Raw genomic sequence first — 19,549 nt, forward strand, 5'->3', positions numbered from 1 at the left:
GTCCAGTTCAGTACTTCCATCACTGGCATGTTTTGCTGCAAGTCCTGTCTGCTTGCCGAATTCGGGTATCCCCGCTATTGTGAGGGCAGCACATGACTGCTTCTGCTACACTTCTATATACTCACAATTACTTACTACATATTTACCAAGTACTCTGACTATTTCTAAACCGTCATAGAGAGACTTACTGAGTAATTCTAGATTTATAACATAATCTTTACTCTAAATCTAATAGCTTCTATTTAACTAGTACTAGACCTCTAAACGATAGAACTAACTGAAATAGAATAGTATACGATACCGATCTATGACTTTTATAAAGATATTCTAACGATTAGAATCTAAGAGTCTCAAATGCAGGACTGACCCTTGCAACGAGGCTACTTGTCCCATGACGGACAGCCAGGCTGGCATCTTTTCCGAGTGGCAGCGAAGCGAGTGTGCGGCGCTGAGAGGATGCTGCTAAAGCTTAAGGTGCAGGGACGCGTACTATCTCACTGTATTACTAGGTCATCGATAGTTGTCTCGCCACCAAAGTGTCTGTCATTGCATAGACACTATGTCGATGCCCGAGGCATGTAAGGCTGGCTTCTATGCGGGCTCTGATTGGCTTTCTGACATCCTAGCAACATTAGAAGGTAAAGCCACTGGCCTTCGCTTAAACTACAGTACTGTAAGCATAGGATGCAACAAATTCATCTTCCACAGAATACGGAACGCCAATACCTCCGATTTCACCGTAATAGCTCCAAGTACCCTTCTTTCGGCTGCCTACACTCTACCCATTCTTCATACACTCTCGAGCTTCTGCTTCTCCTTCTTTGTTGCATGCTCTATGACATCCAGAAAATCACCGTATGCACGGTAGCAGTGACTCCGAACAAGCATAGACACATCTTGGCATGCATTTCCAAATACCAAAGCACGTGTCTCAACCTGATCATCCAAGTCGCGTCAAATATGTGTAATGGGCGTGTGTTGGCGGCTGACAAAATATCTCGCCTACTCGTCTGCCCCGTCGCTGCGATGCTGACGGTCGCGTTATCAGTCGTGCAGGCTCTTTCTGAAAGATCGATGAGCTTGTGCCAGCAGCGGATCGTCTCCCGCGGAATGGATGCAAGTATTCAAGAGTTGGCGGAAGCGGGTCGCCCAGAATGCTGGATGGGCGGTATACGCCATCGTTCACTGCCAATGGTGAGCACATATAAGCCAGAACTTTCAAGGTCAATTCTTCTCTTCGTCCCTCGAGTGACATTATATTGCCCGCCGGACGATGGCTCCAAATGCCTCGTGAAATGCCAAAATCGCCTAGTGTCTGGTGGGTACAGAACCCACTGGATATAAGCTAATAATAAATACCAAGCTAATGCCAAGCCAGTGGGACTATCTTAGACAGCAGCCCCAAAGTTACTCCTATGGTTTGAAGAACCAGCGGCCTCTTCTGTATCGACTGAAACCGAGGTTGAAACTTCTGAGACATGCATGATACACATAGGTACTCTTCGCCTTGTTGGGTGAGAACAGCGACAGATTCCAGCCCGCCCCCGCCCGACTGCGCGCCGTCGCAGGCTGGAGGGATTAGACCCTGAAATGAAGTGAGACTGCGCGATCAGCTAGTTGAGTCTCGGGGCAGCTCCCTGTGCGAGTGCCTGTCAAGACTAATCCGATCTGGTCTGTTAGTGTACACTGGAGGTCATATGCGAGACATTGCCGTCAGAGGTTGCTCCGACGCTGCTCTAACTCGATGACACGAAATGCTGACACTCTCGGGGTGCAACCCCAATCAAGATGCGTCTTACCCTGCATCACTAATTGGTACATATGAAGTGCAACACACCCACCATCGGGAACATCATTTGTACTCTGAAGCAGGGAAGAAATTTGCTCCCAGGCTGGAAAGAAAAAAGGCGCCGGTTGGAACACTCTCGATGGCCAAAGAAATCCAGCATGGCGATATCCCCTCTCTCCTCTCAAGGAGGATTTCCAACCCACAGAAAGGTACGCCTACAGAGCGATCGCAATTCCGACTCCCTGCTTCTTCCGCCTGGCAATAAACCAACTGACGCCAGTCCCTACCCCAGCCCCCCATAAGCACTCTCAAAATCGGCCAAGTCCTTTTCTCGACAGTCGAATACTATCTTTGTCTCTACGAAATTCTCGTACATAGATGTCTGGTGGAGCGCAGCGCAGGTCCCCGCGCGCCCGACGCTGGGTACGCTACCACTGCATAACTAGTGCCCACACTGTGATCCACTACTCCACCTCGGCACTTACCAAACTGTCGCCGACTTGCTATTTTTCAACTGGAGCACAGTCGACTGCCACGAACGCATATTTGGAGGCGCGCGACCGGAGGGAGCTCATCTGCGCGGCTCATACCTTCGCCGCCGCGCGCGCTACAAGGGAAAAAAGTGTATAGAAGGCACTCGGTGGCACAGTTACAACGGTGCGGGCTCTGCAGGTTACGAGAGAGATATACTCCGCGTTCAGTGATTGCACACATCGATGCTGATACTGAGCGAGTTCTCCAGGGACTGTTTGACCGCCGCGTTTGCTTACCATGGTCAGAGACTGTGCACTGTCCTGTGAGCGTACTCAATGGGGAATGTCATTCAGTTCAATTGGCACGTTCTGAATGAGGCTGTATTCGTGTATGAGCAAGCCAGTTGCAAAAAAAAAAAAGAGGATAAGCACAGGCTTGAGGTACCGTCAGTGACTGCGGCCCACACACAGGCAGCGGAAGACCATATTCAAGAAATGACGACGATGGCAATATGGAGAGCGGTGATTCGAGCCATCGACATCAGGGGCAGGGGATACGCTGCAGTGGTCCATGAGTCGGTCGCATTGTCTCCAGAACCTATCACTGCAAGGACATTCTCGGGTTGAGCTGTCGGGAATCAACGGGGGCTAAAATGGGGCTGGATCATCCTGTCGCGGAAGAGGGTGGGGATGCCACAGCCGGAGCACTCACTCCTCAGCCCCTCATAGGGCTAGCATTTGACAGAGGTCGGGATGACCACTGCAGTTCTACATCTTCGCGAAAGATGCGATTCGTCTCAACTTATGCCAGGAATGAAGCTGATGATGAGTCTTCGAGCACTGAAATGGTATACTCGAGAATTGCAGTACCCACAACTGTTCATTCCCATGATAGTCTCATGCGGAGTATGATGCCACCAGGATGAGCGGATACTCATTTCTTTACTAGTATGAGGTTATCCAAGGAAGTGGGCACTTGTCGCATGATTCGGAGCAAATTCATGTGTCTGCATGACTTTCGCACATGGCAGTCTGCACGGCCACGAGGTCCGGCCCGCTGCCCTGACTGGCCCGTCAGCGGCAGCATTAGTAGGATGCAGCTATACCTTGACTACGCAGTAGCCTCGTCAGCACCAGCATCAGGTGCTGATGGATCGCTCCTTGGAGCCGGGATGGGGACGGATGCGCGACGGATCACCGTTCGGGGCAGGCTTCCGAGCTGAAAAGCTCTACGAAAGCAAGAGCTTGTCTTCGACGACTGGACTAATTTCTGGTCTGATGCAGAATCCTCCGCGAGACGAATGATCTATAAATACAGCCCGACGATGCTATCCTCGGTCCTAATGCGAGTCAGTCATTGCACGCTACAAGCCTCCGCCCCCGAGCAGGCAGGACAAACACCTCAATGATGCCACTGATCCGCCAATTGACCACCTTCCTCGCCATCGCCAGCCTGGCGGTGGCAGTCCCACGCCAAGCAGGAAAGTCCCTGCTACAGAAACGCGAGACGCTTCCAGAGTACGCGCTCACCTACGCCCCGCTGTCCTACCTCTACAGCGGGGAGAAGTGGTGGCCCTCCGACATCACGACGCACTTGGCCAACGTTGAGCCCGAGGTCAACTACACCGCGATTGGGACGAACGGGTCGGTGACGGTCGACACCCTCGACTCCTACGCATCGGATGTCTACCTGACTGCCTCGGATGGGCCGATCCTGAATCCCTTGGAGAGTACCCCGGCGTGGCTCGCGTCTGACTACGGGATCCCCGATAGCGATGGCCTGAGTGCAGCCCCGGGACTCATCATTGCGGTGGAGAAGAATAGTACCACGACGGATGTGTTTTACTTTTATTTCTACTCGTACAATTATGGCGGAACGTGCGTGCAATCTTCCCCCCCCCCAGACCCCCCTTCATCTCTGCAGTGACCGCAAAGTTAGCAAGCGAGTGGCTCACGCAGCGCGTTGAATGACAGGGTTCTCGACATCAACTTTGACGACCACGTGGGCGATTGGGAGCATGTTATGGTGCGTAGTTCATAATTATCCAAAATCTCCGCTTCGCTTGACGACTAACGTGCCACGACCCTGTCCACCATACCAGATCCGATTCATCAACGAGCAGCCCTACGCGATCTACTGCTCCCAACACAGCGCCGGATCCGCCTACTACTGGGACGTCGTCGACTTCTCCGGTGACCGGCCCCTCACGTACATCGCCTACGGCGGACACGCGAACTACGTCACCGCTGGCACGCAGGACTACACCATCGCGCTGGGGATCGTCAGCGACACCACCGATGCGGGCTACCTGTGGGACATGACGCTCAACTACCGGGGGTACTGGTACGACGGCGACACGGGCGCGTTCACCGTCGCGGGGGGCGCGGGCACCGGCGCGACCGAGGAGGCCGCCGAGCAAGCGGACTGGCTCAATTGGTTGGGCGCTTGGGGCGATGAGCAGTACCCGGATGATTTGCTCGACGATCTCGAGACCGGCCAGTATTGTATCGTGGATGAGTGTCGCTACACGAGTGGGCCCACCGGGCCGGTGGATAAGAATCTCGCTCGGACCACCATGTGTGAGGATGATGATGATTGTACCATTTTTGATAATATTGATGATTTGACGCATCAGTCTTGAGGAACTTGGTCGCATCGTTGTGGATACCTCGAGGTGGGCTTGGTGGGTTCGAGTGTCAGTGGACAGTGATATACAATGGCAGTAGCTGTTAAGTCCGGACCTCGCGCCTTGCAAGTCATCAAGTCTGCTCTACGCAACTGCGCCTTTCATGGCTTTTCGCTACCTAGTCATCTACACTGCGGAATACCACCCAGTTGCGTCGCACCACAATATACCTTGTTGACATGCGAAATAGTCCTCTTGCAATGTTATTCTACAATCTACTAGTATAATAAAACCACATCCTGATGGTGACCATGCTTGTGCAACAAGGTACCCATCGTCATGCGAGAGATTAACTTCATCGGGATGGAAATTGCACCAAGCGATGCAAATATACCGGGTCGGAACAATGTGGATTTGAATATGCACAAATGCTGAAAGAATATTCCCTAACGCCATATATGCAGAAAACGCCGACCGCAAAACTCGCTCGAATAAACCTTCCGATACAAAGTCGGACTGTGAAGAAGGCGTAAGTAAGTGTACGCAATGCGGAATCAACGCCCATCAGATCATCACAATAATATCAGTATTGCCCCCCTTCTTGTGCATTCACAGATTCAAGTTGCGGCAAGGCATGAGGACAAAAGAAAGTTTGTACAGATTTCATCCCCCTCCCATCCGACCGGAGAGTCGCAAAATCCCAGCACCCCCCACGCAATCAGGTCGTGAACATCAATCTCAACCGACTGGACCGCTTCGTCTTCTCCTTGGGTTTCTTAGAGTCACGAGCCTCCGATTGCGAAGAAGGGTGGTGATGCGACGAGGGCGGCGCCTTGGAGCCGAGATACGACTCCGGGGGCCGGTGGTCGGCGCGCGATCGGCCGTGCTGATGCGAGCGGGAACGGCGCGAGCGACGCGAGGAGGCCCTGGAGTGCTCGTCGTCGTCGTCAAACTTGAAGCGCGGGTCGCGGGTCATCCTGGCGGTGGTCACGTCGATGCCGGACATCATGGCGGCCGTCGGGGTGATGAACTCGCCGTCGACGGAGGTGCCCGCGCTCTCGGCCTCGGCGTCGGCGACCCCGCGCCGCCACATCTCCACGCTGCTGAGGCAGTCCGTGTTGAACTCCATCATGTCCTCCATGCTGGGGTCGTCCATCGCGTCGCGCGGGTATTGTTGGGGGAAGGGAGGTGGTGGTTGTTGTTGTTGTTGTTGATGCGGGGCGGCCTCGAGCACGGGGGTCGTGGAGGACGTGGCCGATTGGATCTGCTTGACGATCTTGTAGCCGCCGAACATGACGATCGTCACCCCCAGACCCACGCCGGCGGCAATGAGAAACTGCGGGCTCGCGAGCAGGGCGAAGACGCTGGGCGCGGCGGCCTTGAGGGCCCCCAGCGCGGACGGCGCCAGCTTGGTCACCAGGTTGCTGATTTCCGCCAGCGTGAGCGCGACGGCCGCCATGGAGTCCGGGTTCTTCTGGAGGTGGGCAATCGTGGCGGTGGCGGTGTGCTGCATGCAGTCGGCCTCCTCGAGCAGCCACTGTGCGCGAGAAACCAGCCCGTTGAGTTCGGGGTCCTCAATGCGTTGCAGCTGGCCGGAGTGTGGTGGGGGAACGAGCTGGTCCTGACGGGGCGGCTCGAGGGCGGACGGGTGGAACTCGCCGTAGGCCAGATCCATATCGACATGGGGGGTATAGTCGGAGCGCGTGCGGACCGGAACCGGCCGGTCCAGCTCGCGCACGCCGACATCGTGGTGCGTGTGTCGTCGCACCATCTCGCGCGGTTGGTTGTAGTATGGGTCCTCCGCCTCGTAGTCTCCTCGCCAGTGCACGTCCTCCTCGTACAAGGACCCTACCCCGGGATGATGGCTGCGGCTGCGGCCCGCGTACTGTCGCGAGCGACTCCGCCGCGACGATGCGACCGAGGGAGCAGCCTCGTAGCGGCCATCATCGATGTGGTAGTTCTGGAGCATCTTCAAGGCCTCCCTCTCCGCAATCTTGGCGTTCCGCTCGGACTGCACTTGGGCTTTGCGCTCCCGATAGGCATTCTTGGCTTGACTGAAGACCCCAAAGAGGTGTTTGCTCTGTGCGGCACGAGCGAGTCAGCATGGATCCCTCTTCTCGTTGGGAAGTAGTCGTGCGTACCGTGCTGACCACCTTCCCAGACCTGTCAATCACGGCGATGGTCTCGCCCAACGGGGCCATGGTGGTGGATGGGACTCAGGTTGTCACGGTGCAGGGGCTGTCAGGGACCCAAGTGACTTCTCCCTGTTCGACATTCAAATATGACCACCCTTCAACCTTATCGCACGGTGCAATTTCCGGGCAAAAGGGGGGATGGACGTCAGACGAGCGGTGTAGCGCAAGACTAGTTAATAGTTGGGATCCTCAGTGGGGGGGACGTAGAATCTATGGCCCCGATCTTGGCTCCAAATGTGGAGACCAGGCTGCACTGCACTGATGTGATGGTGGTAGGGGAGGAATGTTGGCTCCTGAGAAGGAAGGTAATGAAGCGTAGACGAGATATACCTCCCAGATCTGATGGCAAAATAACCACTGGGACAGCTGAATCTGCAGGGTCTGGATGGCGGGCTGTACACAACTAGTGAGTGATGTCCAGCTGGGGAGGAGGGGATGCAGCCCTGCAATTCCCCGATAAGCGGCGGCAAACGGCGGGATGTTGGCTGTGCGACCGCGTCAGTCAGGGATGATCCACGCCACCAGGACGAAATTCGATATGATCGGGAGGAAAGCAAGAAAAGACAAGGCAATCATCGGAGTTGAACAGGTGAGGTTGGAGGGGGGCTGGGAGGGGATTTAAAATCATAGGACGCCATGACCGCGGCGGCGCCTCGGATGGGCATGAAGCAACGAACAGGAACAGCAATCACCGCATCGTCTTCCAGGCGGTTGGGTGTCGACGGAGCCAAGAGCAAGGCAGCAGACGGATTGGAAAATAGACTTGAGTGGCCCGCAGGGATCGCTGGAGGAGTGCAGTGTTGGCACGGTCTCCGGTTGACGTGTGGATGGGGAAAATCAGGGCCATGTCATCCGAAGTGTCAGGGTACCTGACGTGGAGGGGGATTTGCTATGTGGATGAAGTACCCACCATGTTATGAGACATACTGTTTACAAAGTGTACAGAAAAGTAAACATTCCCAGCCTGTACCCCGTACTAGATTCCTGAGAGAGACAGAACAGTTGGGATAACATGCAATCATCTAGAGCTCCTCCTGTTTCTTCTCTAGTGACTCCCAAATTGTACGGAGTAGACCGGGGATGATGCGACCGACGAAATCACGCTAAAAAGAAATACAAAGACTAAACAGAGACTAGAAGAAAGAATCCCGTGGCCTCACGAACCCCTCTTTTGGCGGGTTGGTGCCTGAGAAGTGCCTGAAGGAATGGCGGTGATGCTCCGTCCGCTGATTGGATGGCCCGAGACACCGCCACAGTGGCGGTGCTCTTGTCTGCGCACGGCAGCAGTACTGTTGACCGGTCCAAGCATCAGACATGTCGCAATTTGAAGTCGAACAATTGTCGAGATGGGAGTAGACTCAGTTGTAGACTCTGATTGAGGCGATTGGTAAAAGAACGACGTGAAGACGCCTGTTAATGTTTAACTGTATATACACAGTCCTGCCCGGGGTTAGCTGTAAAGTACTCCGAAATAAGAACGAAAGGAAGATAAGTGATGGCCAATAAGATTCTGCCAAGACTGGTAGCTTTTCCACCGCCCACACAACCCCAATTTTCTGCCGTCAGTCACGGGTGGGCTCTCTTTCGCATAGCGTGAAAATATTCTTATCCTTTTCTACTCTCAGGAACAGTGCACTCCCCAATTGCAGCAGTGGGTCACTACCCCTTCTGTGCTCGGGTATGGGGCCACGCAGAATTCCATCACTGGTCCGTCGCTCCACACCGATTGAAGCCTCGTTTGACTCACTGACACTGACTAAGTGGCGCCGTTCGACGCGATGGAGACCAAGACCGACCGCTACGATGTCCCGGCGCAACGCAGTCCCCCGGCTACGCACTGCACATCCAAGAAAAGTCACAAAGGGAATCATTATACAGCATTAAAATAGGATAAGATAGGCTATTAACAAAGGTACGCTATTTTAGGGAGAATCCCACGCCAATCACCACGCCCTCCACTCCCCACGCTCTTAATCCTGATACTCATCGTCCTGACCACCCTGAACACCCTGCCCACTGACCTCCGCCTGCGTCTCGGGCTTCTTCGCATGCTTGAGGTCTGACAGCCCGTAAAGAACAATCGAACCCATGCCCAGGATCGCACTCAGGACGGTGAAAACCATGGACACGATACCGCGCGTGGTGAACCCATCGGGGATCCAGCCGGGTTGCTGGTTCTGCCCACTGAGGTCCAACAGGTCGACCGTGTTGCCGGCCGCGTTGCCCTCGTGTTCGACGTCGGAGGCGACACATGCCGCGTAATGGTCGGCGGGGATGGTCAGCTTCTCCTGGATCATGAGCGGGGCCTCGACGAAGGTCATGGCTAGCCCCTGCATCAAGTGCCAGTCGATGTGGCAGTGGAAGATCCAGACGCCGGGGTTATCGGCGCGGAAGCGAAGCACGACGTAGCCCGCGGGGGGCACGACGATGGTGTCGCGGCGCGGGGGGTAGGCGGGAAAGGCGGAGTGGTTGTTAGGGTCGTAGGGCTGGGGGATGCCCGCGTCGGCGAACTCGAAGAAGTCCGATCCGTACGGGGGATAGCGGTCAACCACCTGGAACACGTGGCCGTGCAGGTGGAAGGGGTGCGAGCCCGTGTCGTTGTTGTTGAGGATGATCTCCACGATATCCATGTGGTCCACCACCTGCGTGTGCGTGAAGTCGCCGTAGACGGTGGCGTCGGTGGCCAGATCGCCCGCCGACATGACGCTGTACAGGGTTGGCACTTTCGGGGCGGTATAGCTGATGTCGTTGAGGAAGGCATAGCCCTTGCCGTTATCCAAGTTGTCCATTACCACCGCGACGTTGACGGTCACGGTCGGGTTCTCCAGGAGGGGCATGTGGTCGTAAGGGATGAGGGTGGCGTCGTCGAAGGGGCTCAGGTCGGACGACTCGGCCACCGTGATGTTGGCTTGCGGTTTCGTGGCCGAGGCGTCGTACTCCAGCCAGTTGGTGTGATTCAGCTGGAGATCGGGGGTGATGGTATCCAGCAGCGTCGAGTCCACTACGGTGACGATGGCGTAATTCTTGTCCGCCGTGTCTTTGGTAGTCAGCAGTACGCTGTACCGCTGCGCCACGGCGACATACAAGAGGTTTGCCTCCGTGGGCTCGGTATACACTCCGTCGATCTCCACGATCGTGAAGTTGTGGTCCTCGATGTAGAAATACTGCGCCGTGAACGCGGCAATGTTGACCAGCCGCAGCAGATACGTGGTGTTTGGTTTTACTGACAGGCTCATCCCCTGCGTGTCGTTGAACAGCCAGGAATTGGGAATGGGCTCGGCACCGGTCGGGTTGTAGACGGACATGAACTCGGGCTTGATATCCTCGGCCAGCTCATGGTACCAGTCACTTAAAGTCACGGTGAACTCCTCTTCGTACTCGTTGGCAAAGTAGGAGTTGTTGTCGTGGACGATTAGGGCCTGGCGGTAGCCGTCTGGGTAGCAGTAGTCGGTGTGGCAGTGATACCAGTAGGTGCCATTCTGGTTGACGGTAAAATTATAGGTGATGCTGGACCCTGGGGCCACGGGACATTGCGTGACCATCGAAGCCCCATCCATCTCGTTGGTGCCATTCTGATACATCCCGTGGAAGTGAATACTGGTGCTCTTGTCCCCCAGCCCATTATACATGTTCACGACGAGCTGATCCCCCTTGTCGACCTCAATGACGGGCAAGGGCCATTGCCCGTTAATACCCACCACCTTGCGGTCCGCCAGGCCATCGGGATTGGCCGTTACCCAGGTGACATTGAAGTCGTAGACAACCTCTTTGGCCCGCAGAGGCTTGCTGAGCAACAGCAGCAGCAGATAGCCGAGATAGGGTAACATCCTCGGAAGTCCTCAAGTAAGGTGGAGGGAGGAAAGTCGAGGGAGGGACAGAAGAGAAGGGGGGAAGAGCAACGTAAGACTTCCTGGGAGAGGAGAAGGAGTAGTAGCGAGCGATATCTACTTTATACGGAAGCGCATACCGCGGGATTTTTTTCTCGTTCAGCTTGGCGTATCCTGACTAGTGGTAAAACAAATCGAGAGAATTGGGGAATAAGTGGTAATCAGTGGTTAAATACGACCACTTCCCCCCATCCAGACCATATCAGATGGTGGGGGACCCTGGAATGATTGGCCAAGAAGGATAAGATTTCGCATACTTTCTGGGTCGAGGCTTGAGAGGGCTTGGATTGTGGACCCTCCAGCGAACCAGGAGTCTCGAACCGGGTCGACCTGGCGAGGAAATGAGCCGACTGATCTGATAAGATGTCTCGCCGCAGACCGGTTGGGATTTACGGCTCATTTGAGTAAAATTTGGTCCGATTCTCGCCAAAAATTGCCCCCTGTAAAAAAATCCATCCAAAAGAAAAAAAAAGAAAAAATAGAAGGTACTAAGGGGAGGGGCACCCGACCGGGAGTCGCATTCCACGGGGCGGTTATATAGTCCTCCTCCGAGACCTACATTTTCTTGGGATTGTTTGGTTTAAACACTCAAATCTCAACCAGTCCCCCGCCATGGCCAACGTCTTCGCTGTCCAGGTCTTTTTCATTCTTTTTCGAGAGTGTCTGGAGGCGGTCATCATCGTCTCCGTGCTTCTCTCTTTCCTCAAGCAGAGTTTGGGCCAGCCACACCAAGACCAGGCCATCTACCGGCGACTACGGCGTCAGGTCTGGGCAGGCTCAATCACTGGCATAGTTTGTTGTCTGATCATCGGCGGTGCCTTCATCGGCGTCTTCTATGGCCTGGGCCATGATATTTGGTCCAATGCGGAGCAACTGTGGGAAGGCATTTTCTACTTGATTGCGACGATCATCGTGACGGTCATGGGACTGGCTCTGTTGCGCATCAACAAGACCAAGGAGCAGTGGCGGATCAAGATTGCGAAGGCTCTGGTCGAGAAGAACAAGCATGGGAAAAAGTCCCGTCTGCTCGGCAACTGGGCCCGTCGGTACGCCATGTTCCTTCTGCCTTTCATCACCACCATGCGCGAGGGCGTCGAGGCTGTTGTTTTCGTGGGCGGCGTCTCGCTCGGCTACCCTGCCACTGCCTTTCCATTGCCGGTCTTCACGGGGATGGTGGCCGGGTTGACCTGCGGGTATCTCATCTACCGGGGTGGGAACGTCCTGTCGATCCAGCTGTTTCTTATCGCCTCCACCTGCGTGCTGTACCTGATTGCCGCGGGCATGTTCTCCAAGTCCATCTGGGACCTGCAGTACTACGTCTTCCAGATGAGGGTCGGCTCCGATGTTGCCGAGGAGGGCAGCGGCGCGGGCTCCTACAACATCCTCCAGACGGTCTGGCACGTCAACTGCTGCAACGCGGAGACGGACAACGGATGGGATGTCTTCAACGCGATTCTTGGGTGGGAGAACACCGGGACCTACGGCTCCGTCATCTCCTACAACGTCTACTGGATTTTCATCATGCTGTGTGTGGCCTACATGTTGTGGGAGGAGCGCTCGGGCAGAAAGTCCTTGCGTGAGCGCATGCTGGTGGTGATGGCCAAGGTCCCCGGCCTCAGCTGGTACGCGAAACCCAAGCTGGCGGTCCTGCAGGAGAACCCGGAGGATATCGTGCGCCAGGTGCACAGTGGGCTGTTCAATGAGGAGCCCGTGGTGGAGCAGCAGATGGTGGAGATGAAGTGATGAGCTCGTGGTCCGAAGAGAGCGAAAAGGCGCCAAAAGTGTCCTTGATTGAGGACGAGTGGGAACTCCACCGACCGTCTGGGTACCCTGTTTATTGTATTGCATCTTGTTTTCTGCTGTCATATAATCCTAATAACCGAGATTATATTCGGATGTCCTTGTCAGTGAATGGTTGTTTCATCAGATCGTGTCGCACATTACGAGAACAAATCCGATGCGAGTTGACGCCGGTCTGGTGGGACGAGCAACCGGCTTAAAGCTTTGTAGTTTGTAACTTTGTAGTAGTGTATCGTGGTGCCATCCCCCTGGACATAGCGTGCAAAACCTTCTTCTTGGCTACCGGCGACCCCAGTCTTCCCCTCAATACAATACCTCGAATTTACCACACACTAACACCTTCATGGTAGATTCCAGGAACTGGTTTCTGGTGTGACAAGGACTCAACTGATTCATTGCCTCTGCATCTTTGCCAATACTCCCGCTTTCCGCCCCCCGTTCCCTCTTGCTGCGGGCCTCGGCCGTCCGACGTCGGATGTTCGGAATTTCCGAAAGCGGCAATACCGTTGTGTACCGCCGCATATCAGATGGATAAGATATCTAGTTTATCAATCTTGTCCCCATATCAATCTAATCTGACCATCTGATAGGGGCTTGGACCAGGTTGGATTACAGTGGCGATGTTGATGTGCGAAACTTGCTGTCAGGAACAGAGCTGCATAAGGGGCGTTTGTGGCTTTCGTGGAGTCCTTGGGTTGAAAAATTGTGAGAATGGTAGTTATGTGCGGCGTTCTCGCCTCCGGAGAGCCTCGGCTGCTTGCAACTTACCAGCTGGCCTCGCGCGGGTTTCCTCGCCCTGCTGATTACCACGAGGGTTTGGCTTGTCTTCGGGCCCCGTGACGAGGATGGCGAGATAAGGCCAGTCGCAGATCTCTTACGAATTTCCAAACCATGGAGTAATCTTTCAAAATGTCGATTTGTGGGGCAGCCTGCTTGTGACTGACTCCGAGGACTGATAGCAGTTGGAATTCATAACTGTTCCCAGCAACAGCTTGCTTTGGAGTTGATTGACGATCTTACAGGGTTTGCTTGTTCACTGTCTGCGGCTCTATTCCTATCTCTTACACTATTGAATGCCCGATTATCCTACCATAAATCAAACAGTGCAGCTATCGACGGTAAATGTCGCCGTCGCCGTCTCATAGAGTGTGACGGTCACAACCGACTCAACTCCCGCATCGGAAGCCGTGGTACCAGTCGGGACATGTGCCATTGATGCAGAGCTGGAGGATGCGGGGGGTGGGACGATTGCGCTTCTTGACACGCTGTTGGATGCCATCACGACAGCTGATGAGCTAGCGGCGCGAGACACAGGGGTTGCCGAAGACGCGATCGGCGCTGTGCTAGAGACGGGCTGGGATGGTTGAATCAATGGCTTTGAGGGACTTGGATGGACTGTCGATGGGGACGGTATAATCGAGGACGACGCTGGCTGCAGAAGACTGCTGGAAAAGCTCGACGCACGGACTGCTGATGACTGCGAGACACGGGGTACTGGACTCGAGGCGATCGCAGACGATGACGCTTTCGCCGAGATCACCGAAGAAGCAGAAGCCGCGGACACGACATGAGGAGGCCCGCTAGACACGATCACCACGCGGGCTGACGACCTCATCGGGCTGGATGAAGGAGTCGGCACAGCAACAATGACAGTAGAGGTGTACAGATTGGTGTAGTCAATGGTGGATGTGATGACCGCGGTCTCCGTCGTCATGCTCGTCACGGTAACGAGACACGGATTCGTGGTATAAATTTCGACAACTTGCCCCGATGAAGGCCCCGGGACAGCCGTCATGGCACCTTGCCACAACGCACAATAGGTATAGAACATGATTGTCTGTATACTCACTGCTGCACAGCTCGTCGATTGCGACTCACACTGAGACAAGCAGGCAGAGTAGCCTTGTTGCATATACCCCGCGTAATACGAACCGCCACTCAGACTCGCAGAGCAGACGGCTTGGTAGTACTTGGAATTCGAGGACCAGACCCCCGCGGTACAAGGCCATCCTGCATTTGGGGAGCCCAGGGTACATGTGCTGGTTGTGGTAGTGATGGCGAAGGTGCTGGTGCTGATTTGGGTGGTTGTTTGGCGAGATGTCGCAGTGACGGTTACCAGCGATGTTATTGCTTCCGTGGTCCGGAGCAGAGCGAGGAGAAGAGCCCAGGTCTTCATTGTGGAATGTGGTTGTGAAGCTTAAGAAAATGATAGGCAGATTCTACAAGTCTAACAAGAGCATAGGTTCTGAATCTCTCCATCTGTTCAGGACCCGGATTTTCAATGAGGCAGAAAGTGAGTAACCCGTCCAAAAGAAATCTCTTCTTATTCTCCTCCGGATTGATGATTGCCAGGTTCCAGGTGAACAAGGGGCAGATCTGTGTAGCGATCCAGTGGCTGTAAAATCATCCCAGATCGCTTAATTTCACCTCAAATCACACCTGGCTTGCGGGGCTAAACACGAGGTTTCAATATTTTCGGTTCAACCGATTCTTTTCGAACACGAACTTGGGCGAAGTCAAGGTCCAAAGCAATCGCAAGTGGAGGGAAAATAAGATGAGATGTCAATATACCCTGATTACGAATGCTCTCATGGTGGGAGGATGCGCATGCAGTGTAGGCCAGCCTATCATAGTGACTGGAAGAGGATCTGACACCGGAATTAGTCTGTGCTGCGACCTGCTAAGACAGACCCGGATGATAAGTAGGGATCTTGTCTTGCACTCATAGACTTTTCGTTCTATCTGACATAGAGAACAGGCTTGACGTTTATTTCATCTCTGCATTCCACTCATTGCGCCCGGAGAAAATCAATCATTTCCTGCATATCTGGGTTGTCACCATAGCCGCGCTCCAAATACCGACAAATTGCCTCGCCCTCTAGGGCTGTGCGGGGGGTCATCCACCATACTCCCAGTCTGCGAATCTTCGCAAACCAAGAGGCCAGCAACAGTAACGCCCGAGGGTCTTTGACTATCAACAAGGACTTGAACTCCGCAGACATGGTGCTCAGAAATGTCACGAAGCGCAAGACCGTCGGCAGAACCGGTTGGTCATTGAACAGCGCCCACGCAACGTCGACGGCCACACTACAATACCGCGATTGGGCGCCAGACAAACATCTTTCTGTGTCCAAATCGAAGAGCCGCAGGAATGCGGTCGGAACATGGTGGATTGGCAGGGGTTGTGCGGACGGCATCATGAGTGGATTATTGTGATCCACGGGTGTTAGAGCAGCCGAGATGCGGTCTCCCGGCGGACTCGGCATCTGCCGCCAGACTTCGTCTTTCCCTCTGGAGATCTTCAGCCAGATAGGGCCACTGTCCATGCCTGGGGACAAAGGCCATGACTCCTCTGGGATCGATGCGTCGAGGTGGCAGAAGACCAGCAGCCACAACAGCATGGAGGTGCTGAGCAAGGCGGCCTTGTCGTCCGGTCGAGGGTCCTGCGAGAGTGTTCGATTGAAGCCAACTAGTGCTCGGTCCCAGTGATATGCTTCGGTCCCAGTGACAGCTGACTTGATGGGAATTGTTGTGAGACGCTGGTACATGAGAGCGACCGTGGTGATGGCATGCCTCAAGAATGGACTCTGGGGGATGTGGGTGAGTGACTTATGCGATCCTGGAGCAGGAGAGGAACTCACCGACCGTGCTAGTTGTACTACTTCATCCTGATATACATCCAACCGGTTCCCGTAGCTCATCGTTGGGGCAATCTGAAGTTGGAACTGGCTTATTAGTCGGTCGGTTGGACGTGCCCAATACGATAACCCTCTCGAAGGCTGCGGTGGAGCAATGACGCGCTCGATCACCGGTTGCAGGTGCTGCGTCTTGACTTGAAGGGAGATGAAACTGCAAGAGACGCCATAAGCCTGGCATTGTCGGCATCTAGGCCTAAATTCGTCGCACTGTCGCCGACAAGGCCCATGGGGGGCAAATCAGTCACCTCGCCATCAAGACACGGGACCAGATGATGGGTGGAAGGAGGCCCACCTTCACCCGTCGGAGCTTGCAGTTCTTGCATCCCCATTTAGATCGCTGTCGAACACGAGCTGGACTCATCCTTGAACTTGGCTCAGTCGTTGGATCAGTTTTGAGTCTGAAGAGAGGAGGTTGATACGGGGATGACTTCAGTCGCAGCCTTGCGGGACATGGAAGGATGGCGGAATTACCGGATTTAATCAGGGCAGATTGCGCTAGTCCTCTTTTCGCTTACAGCTTTTTCTAATTGGTTCGATTCGTTCTACAGCTTCAATGACGTGTGTAGGAGTCTATCTATGCGTATATCGAGTATAAGACGGCCAGGAATTCTCCTTCTTGTCACCTTGATTCTGAATCTTCATGCTGCTTTTCTTCGAGCTCCTCAAAGCCAGTCTATTCCTCGTTCCTTTTACCGTCTCTTAGTTCCTATTCCTACCCGCGAAACACAAATACCTCGAGTGGGAAGAGAAGATATCTGCCTAACCCCACCCGATATGCCATCAAACCAAGCAGCCTGGCTCGTACGATCCAAAGGCCACCCATTTGAAGTACGATCAGCACCCTACACCCAGCCAGGTGAAGGAGAGGTCGTTATCCGAACCCATGCCGTGGCCATCAACCCCATCGACTGGACCTTGCAGGGACAAGGAACCTCATTGATGTATCAATGGCTCACCTACCCCAACATCCTGGGCACCGATGTAGCCGGGGAGGTCGTCGAGGTTGGGCAAAAGGTCTCCACCCTACGCATCGGAGACCGAATCCTGGGCAAAGCCTGCGGCACGGACGAAAAGATCAACTCGCACACGCAAGGCGGCTTCCAACTCTATGTCGTCCTGGCTGCCCACATGGTCTGTCCCATCCCCACAGGGATGTCCTACGAGGCAGCCGCCGTGCTACCCCTGGGAGTCTGCACCGCCGCGTGCGGACTGTTCGAACCCGACCAGCTCAATCTCCAGCCCCCGCGCGCTGATCCGGCGCCGACCGGCCAGACCGTCATCATCTGGGGCGGGGCCAGCAGTGTGGGAAGCTGTGCGATCCAGCTCGCGCGAGCAGCAGGGTATAAAGTCTTCGCGACTGCCTCCCCGAAGAACTTTGCGTTTGTGACCGAGCTCGGCGCCACTCGGGTGTTCGATTATCGCAGCCCGACGGTCGTCGCGGACATGATTGCCGCGTGTCAGGGCGAGACCCTGGCTGGGGCGCTGACTGTGGGGTCTAACGCGGGGGATTGCTGTTTCGATATTCTCGCTCACTGCACCGGACCCCGGGTCATCTCCATGGCCGCGTATCCTGTCCCCCAGCCACCCCCCAAGCATCTTACAGTTCCCCGGACGGCGCTGACTTTCATGGCTGGGAATGTGAGGTACTGGTACAAGTCTCGCATGCGAGGCATCAAGTATAGCTACATTTTTGCCAGCACCCTGTATCACAATGGAGTCGGAGCCATGCTATTCCAGGAGTATCTGCCCCAAGCGTTAGCGGACGGTCGGTTTCGGGCGGCCCCTGAGCCCATGGTTTATGGGACGGGATTGACGGAAATTCAAGGGGCGGTGGACTTTCACAAGTCGGGGGTGTCTGCGAAGAAGGTGGTGGTCTTGCTGAGGGATTGATTTAGCTGTTGGGTAATCTTGCTTGAGGGGGTTTATGGGCATATCATCTCGATTTTGCGTTGTTCTAATTCAGTCCATGTTCGCGCATTTCTTTGAGCTTGTTCCGATCAACACATGTGTATTGACTGTACTTCAAATCTTAACCCTGAACCCGATGATTCATTGGAGCTACATGCTACCTGGATGTGATAAAACATAACCTCGTTGCTGGGCATTTGCTTGTCCACACATAGACTTCATATCATCTATATCGTGCATCCGATTTGCCGCATCGACAAGGACGGATTTAGACTACATGCACAGTAATGGCAATAACAATGGTCCATGGAGTACTCGATATGACTGTAGTGTACCATAGCTTAGCTCCCTAGAATCTCGACAAGATACATTTCGCCATAGATGCCATAGATTCAGAGGCTATGCATTGATAATCATTTAATTTCCCATGTATGAAAATCGAAGAAGAAGCAAGAAGAAAAAACAAGAAGAATCAGTAAGAGAGAGAAGAATACAACTGACGAAGAAAAATTCATCAAAGGTAGCAGCCAATTAACCATGCAGCAAATACTTTCAACCTCGATCCAGAGAAACAGACCGATCAGGCTGAGAGCAGCCCTGGTGCAATAGGAGATATTAACCATTATCAACGGTCATAATCTCGACATACTGTTGGGCGTGGGATAGGAACCCAAGGGAGAATGAACCTGATATTCATATGGAACACGAGCGAAGTATCCCGGTTGGATGGTAACGGCTTCTATGGAAATACATGTCGATCCGTTTTCGACAATTGGGGACGGGCGATGATGAATCGATATGATTGGGTAAAAACATACAACAGAAGGGATTCGCTGGTGGTCATTCACCCAACTACTAACCTCCCGGCGTGTGGCTTGAACGCGGCCAGAAGGCGGGTGGGTGCCGCCCGGGTGAGTTTAGAATGAGGCCGCTTTACGGTCGCGCGACTCGGGTGAGATTAGGGTGAGTGCGCAATAGACAGGGTGAGATTCTCACTGCTCAGCTCACTTGCCTTGTGCAACCTGCTTTTCCTGCTAAGCGATAAATCTTAGTACCCGCTTACTTATAGTAATCCATCGAAGATTGGCTCTATCTAAACCACAACTTCAAAGACCGGCGCCTAACATAGCCACAATGAGACGTTGCTGCCTAGACTACTAACATAAGGTTTT

General features: G+C 54.2%; 9 protein-coding genes across 9 annotated transcripts; 5 read left to right on the top strand and 4 right to left on the bottom strand.

Annotated features, from left to right (window-relative positions):
* Positions 1-559: 559 nt before the first annotated feature.
* On the top strand, positions 560-1,462 carry BP01DRAFT_426895 (uncharacterized protein; the record flags this gene model as incomplete). Its single annotated transcript, XM_025579821.1, has 3 exons — positions 560-673; positions 709-1,194; positions 1,224-1,462. 3 exons carry the CDS (start codon positions 560-562, stop codon positions 1,347-1,349), a joined length of 726 nt encoding a protein of 241 aa, XP_025426702.1. The 3' UTR covers positions 1,350-1,462.
* Positions 1,463-1,625: 163 nt separating this feature from the next.
* Positions 1,626-2,339, top strand: BP01DRAFT_203582 (uncharacterized protein). Its single transcript, XM_025571044.1, has 2 exons — positions 1,626-1,998; positions 2,082-2,339. Exons 1-2 carry the CDS (start codon positions 1,755-1,757, stop codon positions 2,165-2,167), a joined length of 330 nt encoding a protein of 109 aa, XP_025426703.1. The 5' UTR covers positions 1,626-1,754; the 3' UTR covers positions 2,168-2,339.
* Positions 2,340-3,576: 1,237 nt separating this feature from the next.
* BP01DRAFT_203576 (uncharacterized protein) lies at positions 3,577-4,990 on the top strand. Its single transcript, XM_025571043.1, has 3 exons — positions 3,577-4,140; positions 4,237-4,288; positions 4,365-4,990. The coding sequence occupies exons 1-3, from the start codon at positions 3,668-3,670 to the stop codon at positions 4,902-4,904; spliced, it is 1,065 nt and encodes a 354-aa protein (XP_025426704.1). The 5' UTR covers positions 3,577-3,667; the 3' UTR covers positions 4,905-4,990.
* A 293-nt stretch (positions 4,991-5,283) lies between these two features.
* BP01DRAFT_329356 (uncharacterized protein) lies at positions 5,284-7,572 on the bottom strand. The gene is made up of 2 exons (XM_025572985.1): positions 7,031-7,572; positions 5,284-6,969 (listed from the first exon to the last, which is right to left on the bottom strand). The coding sequence occupies exons 1-2, from the start codon at positions 7,088-7,090 to the stop codon at positions 5,608-5,610; spliced, it is 1,422 nt and encodes a 473-aa protein (XP_025426705.1). The 5' UTR covers positions 7,091-7,572; the 3' UTR covers positions 5,284-5,607.
* A 1,300-nt stretch (positions 7,573-8,872) lies between these two features.
* Positions 8,873-10,967, bottom strand: fetC (putative ferrooxidoreductase Fet3). Its single transcript, XM_025576044.1, has one exon. The coding sequence runs from the start codon at positions 10,909-10,911 to the stop codon at positions 9,055-9,057; it is 1,857 nt and encodes a 618-aa protein (XP_025426706.1). The 5' UTR covers positions 10,912-10,967; the 3' UTR covers positions 8,873-9,054.
* Positions 10,968-11,530: 563 nt separating this feature from the next.
* On the top strand, positions 11,531-12,732 carry BP01DRAFT_426899 (FTR1 family protein). The gene has a single exon (XM_025579822.1). It carries the CDS (start codon positions 11,584-11,586, stop codon positions 12,712-12,714), a length of 1,131 nt encoding a protein of 376 aa, XP_025426707.1. The 5' UTR covers positions 11,531-11,583; the 3' UTR covers positions 12,715-12,732.
* Positions 12,733-13,867: 1,135 nt separating this feature from the next.
* On the bottom strand, positions 13,868-14,947 carry BP01DRAFT_395674 (uncharacterized protein; the record flags this gene model as incomplete). The annotated part of the gene is made up of 1 exon (XM_025578410.1): positions 13,868-14,947. The coding sequence occupies one exon, from the start codon at positions 14,945-14,947 to the stop codon at positions 13,868-13,870; it is 1,080 nt and encodes a 359-aa protein (XP_025426708.1).
* A 613-nt stretch (positions 14,948-15,560) lies between these two features.
* On the bottom strand, positions 15,561-16,472 carry BP01DRAFT_387119 (uncharacterized protein; the record flags this gene model as incomplete). The annotated part of the gene is made up of 2 exons (XM_025577717.1): positions 15,561-16,358; positions 16,413-16,472. The coding sequence occupies 2 exons, from the start codon at positions 16,470-16,472 to the stop codon at positions 15,561-15,563; spliced, it is 858 nt and encodes a 285-aa protein (XP_025426709.1).
* A 91-nt stretch (positions 16,473-16,563) lies between these two features.
* Positions 16,564-18,500, top strand: BP01DRAFT_419257 (zinc-binding alcohol dehydrogenase family protein; the record flags this gene model as incomplete). The annotated part of the gene is made up of 2 exons (XM_025579390.1): positions 16,564-16,582; positions 17,260-18,500. The coding sequence occupies 2 exons, from the start codon at positions 16,564-16,566 to the stop codon at positions 18,357-18,359; spliced, it is 1,119 nt and encodes a 372-aa protein (XP_025426710.1). The 3' UTR covers positions 18,360-18,500.
* Between the last annotated feature and the right edge of the window lie 1,049 nt (positions 18,501-19,549).

The sequence above is a fragment of the Aspergillus saccharolyticus genome (assembly GCF_003184585.1).
Source record: "Aspergillus saccharolyticus JOP 1030-1 unplaced genomic scaffold BP01scaffold_61, whole genome shotgun sequence".
Lineage (NCBI taxonomy): Eukaryota > Fungi > Ascomycota > Eurotiomycetes > Eurotiales > Aspergillaceae > Aspergillus > Aspergillus saccharolyticus.

Bases quoted from the DNA above. Each gene is read 5' to 3' on its own strand.
- BP01DRAFT_426899 (XM_025579822.1), top strand. From the start codon at position 11,584: ATGGCCAACGTCTTCGCTGTCCAGGTCTTTTTCATTCTTTTTCGAGAG.
- BP01DRAFT_203576 (XM_025571043.1), top strand. From the start codon at position 3,668: ATGATGCCACTGATCCGCCAATTGACCACCTTCCTCGCCATCGCCAGC. The intron at 4,141-4,236 runs GTGCGTGCAATC...GTTGAATGACAG, and splicing joins TCGTACAATTATGGCGGAAC to GGTTCTCGACATCAACTTTG. The intron at 4,289-4,364 runs GTGCGTAGTTCA...CCACCATACCAG, and splicing joins GCGATTGGGAGCATGTTATG to ATCCGATTCATCAACGAGCA.
- BP01DRAFT_329356 (XM_025572985.1), bottom strand. From the start codon at position 7,090: ATGGCCCCGTTGGGCGAGACCATCGCCGTGATTGACAGGTCTGGGAAG. The intron at 6,970-7,030 runs GTACGCACGACT...CGTGCCGCACAG, and splicing joins CTGGGAAGGTGGTCAGCACG to AGCAAACACCTCTTTGGGGT.
- BP01DRAFT_203582 (XM_025571044.1), top strand. From the start codon at position 1,755: ATGCTGACACTCTCGGGGTGCAACCCCAATCAAGATGCGTCTTACCCT. The intron at 1,999-2,081 runs GTACGCCTACAG...TCCCTACCCCAG, and splicing joins GATTTCCAACCCACAGAAAG to CCCCCCATAAGCACTCTCAA.
- fetC (XM_025576044.1), bottom strand. From the start codon at position 10,911: ATGTTACCCTATCTCGGCTATCTGCTGCTGCTGTTGCTCAGCAAGCCT.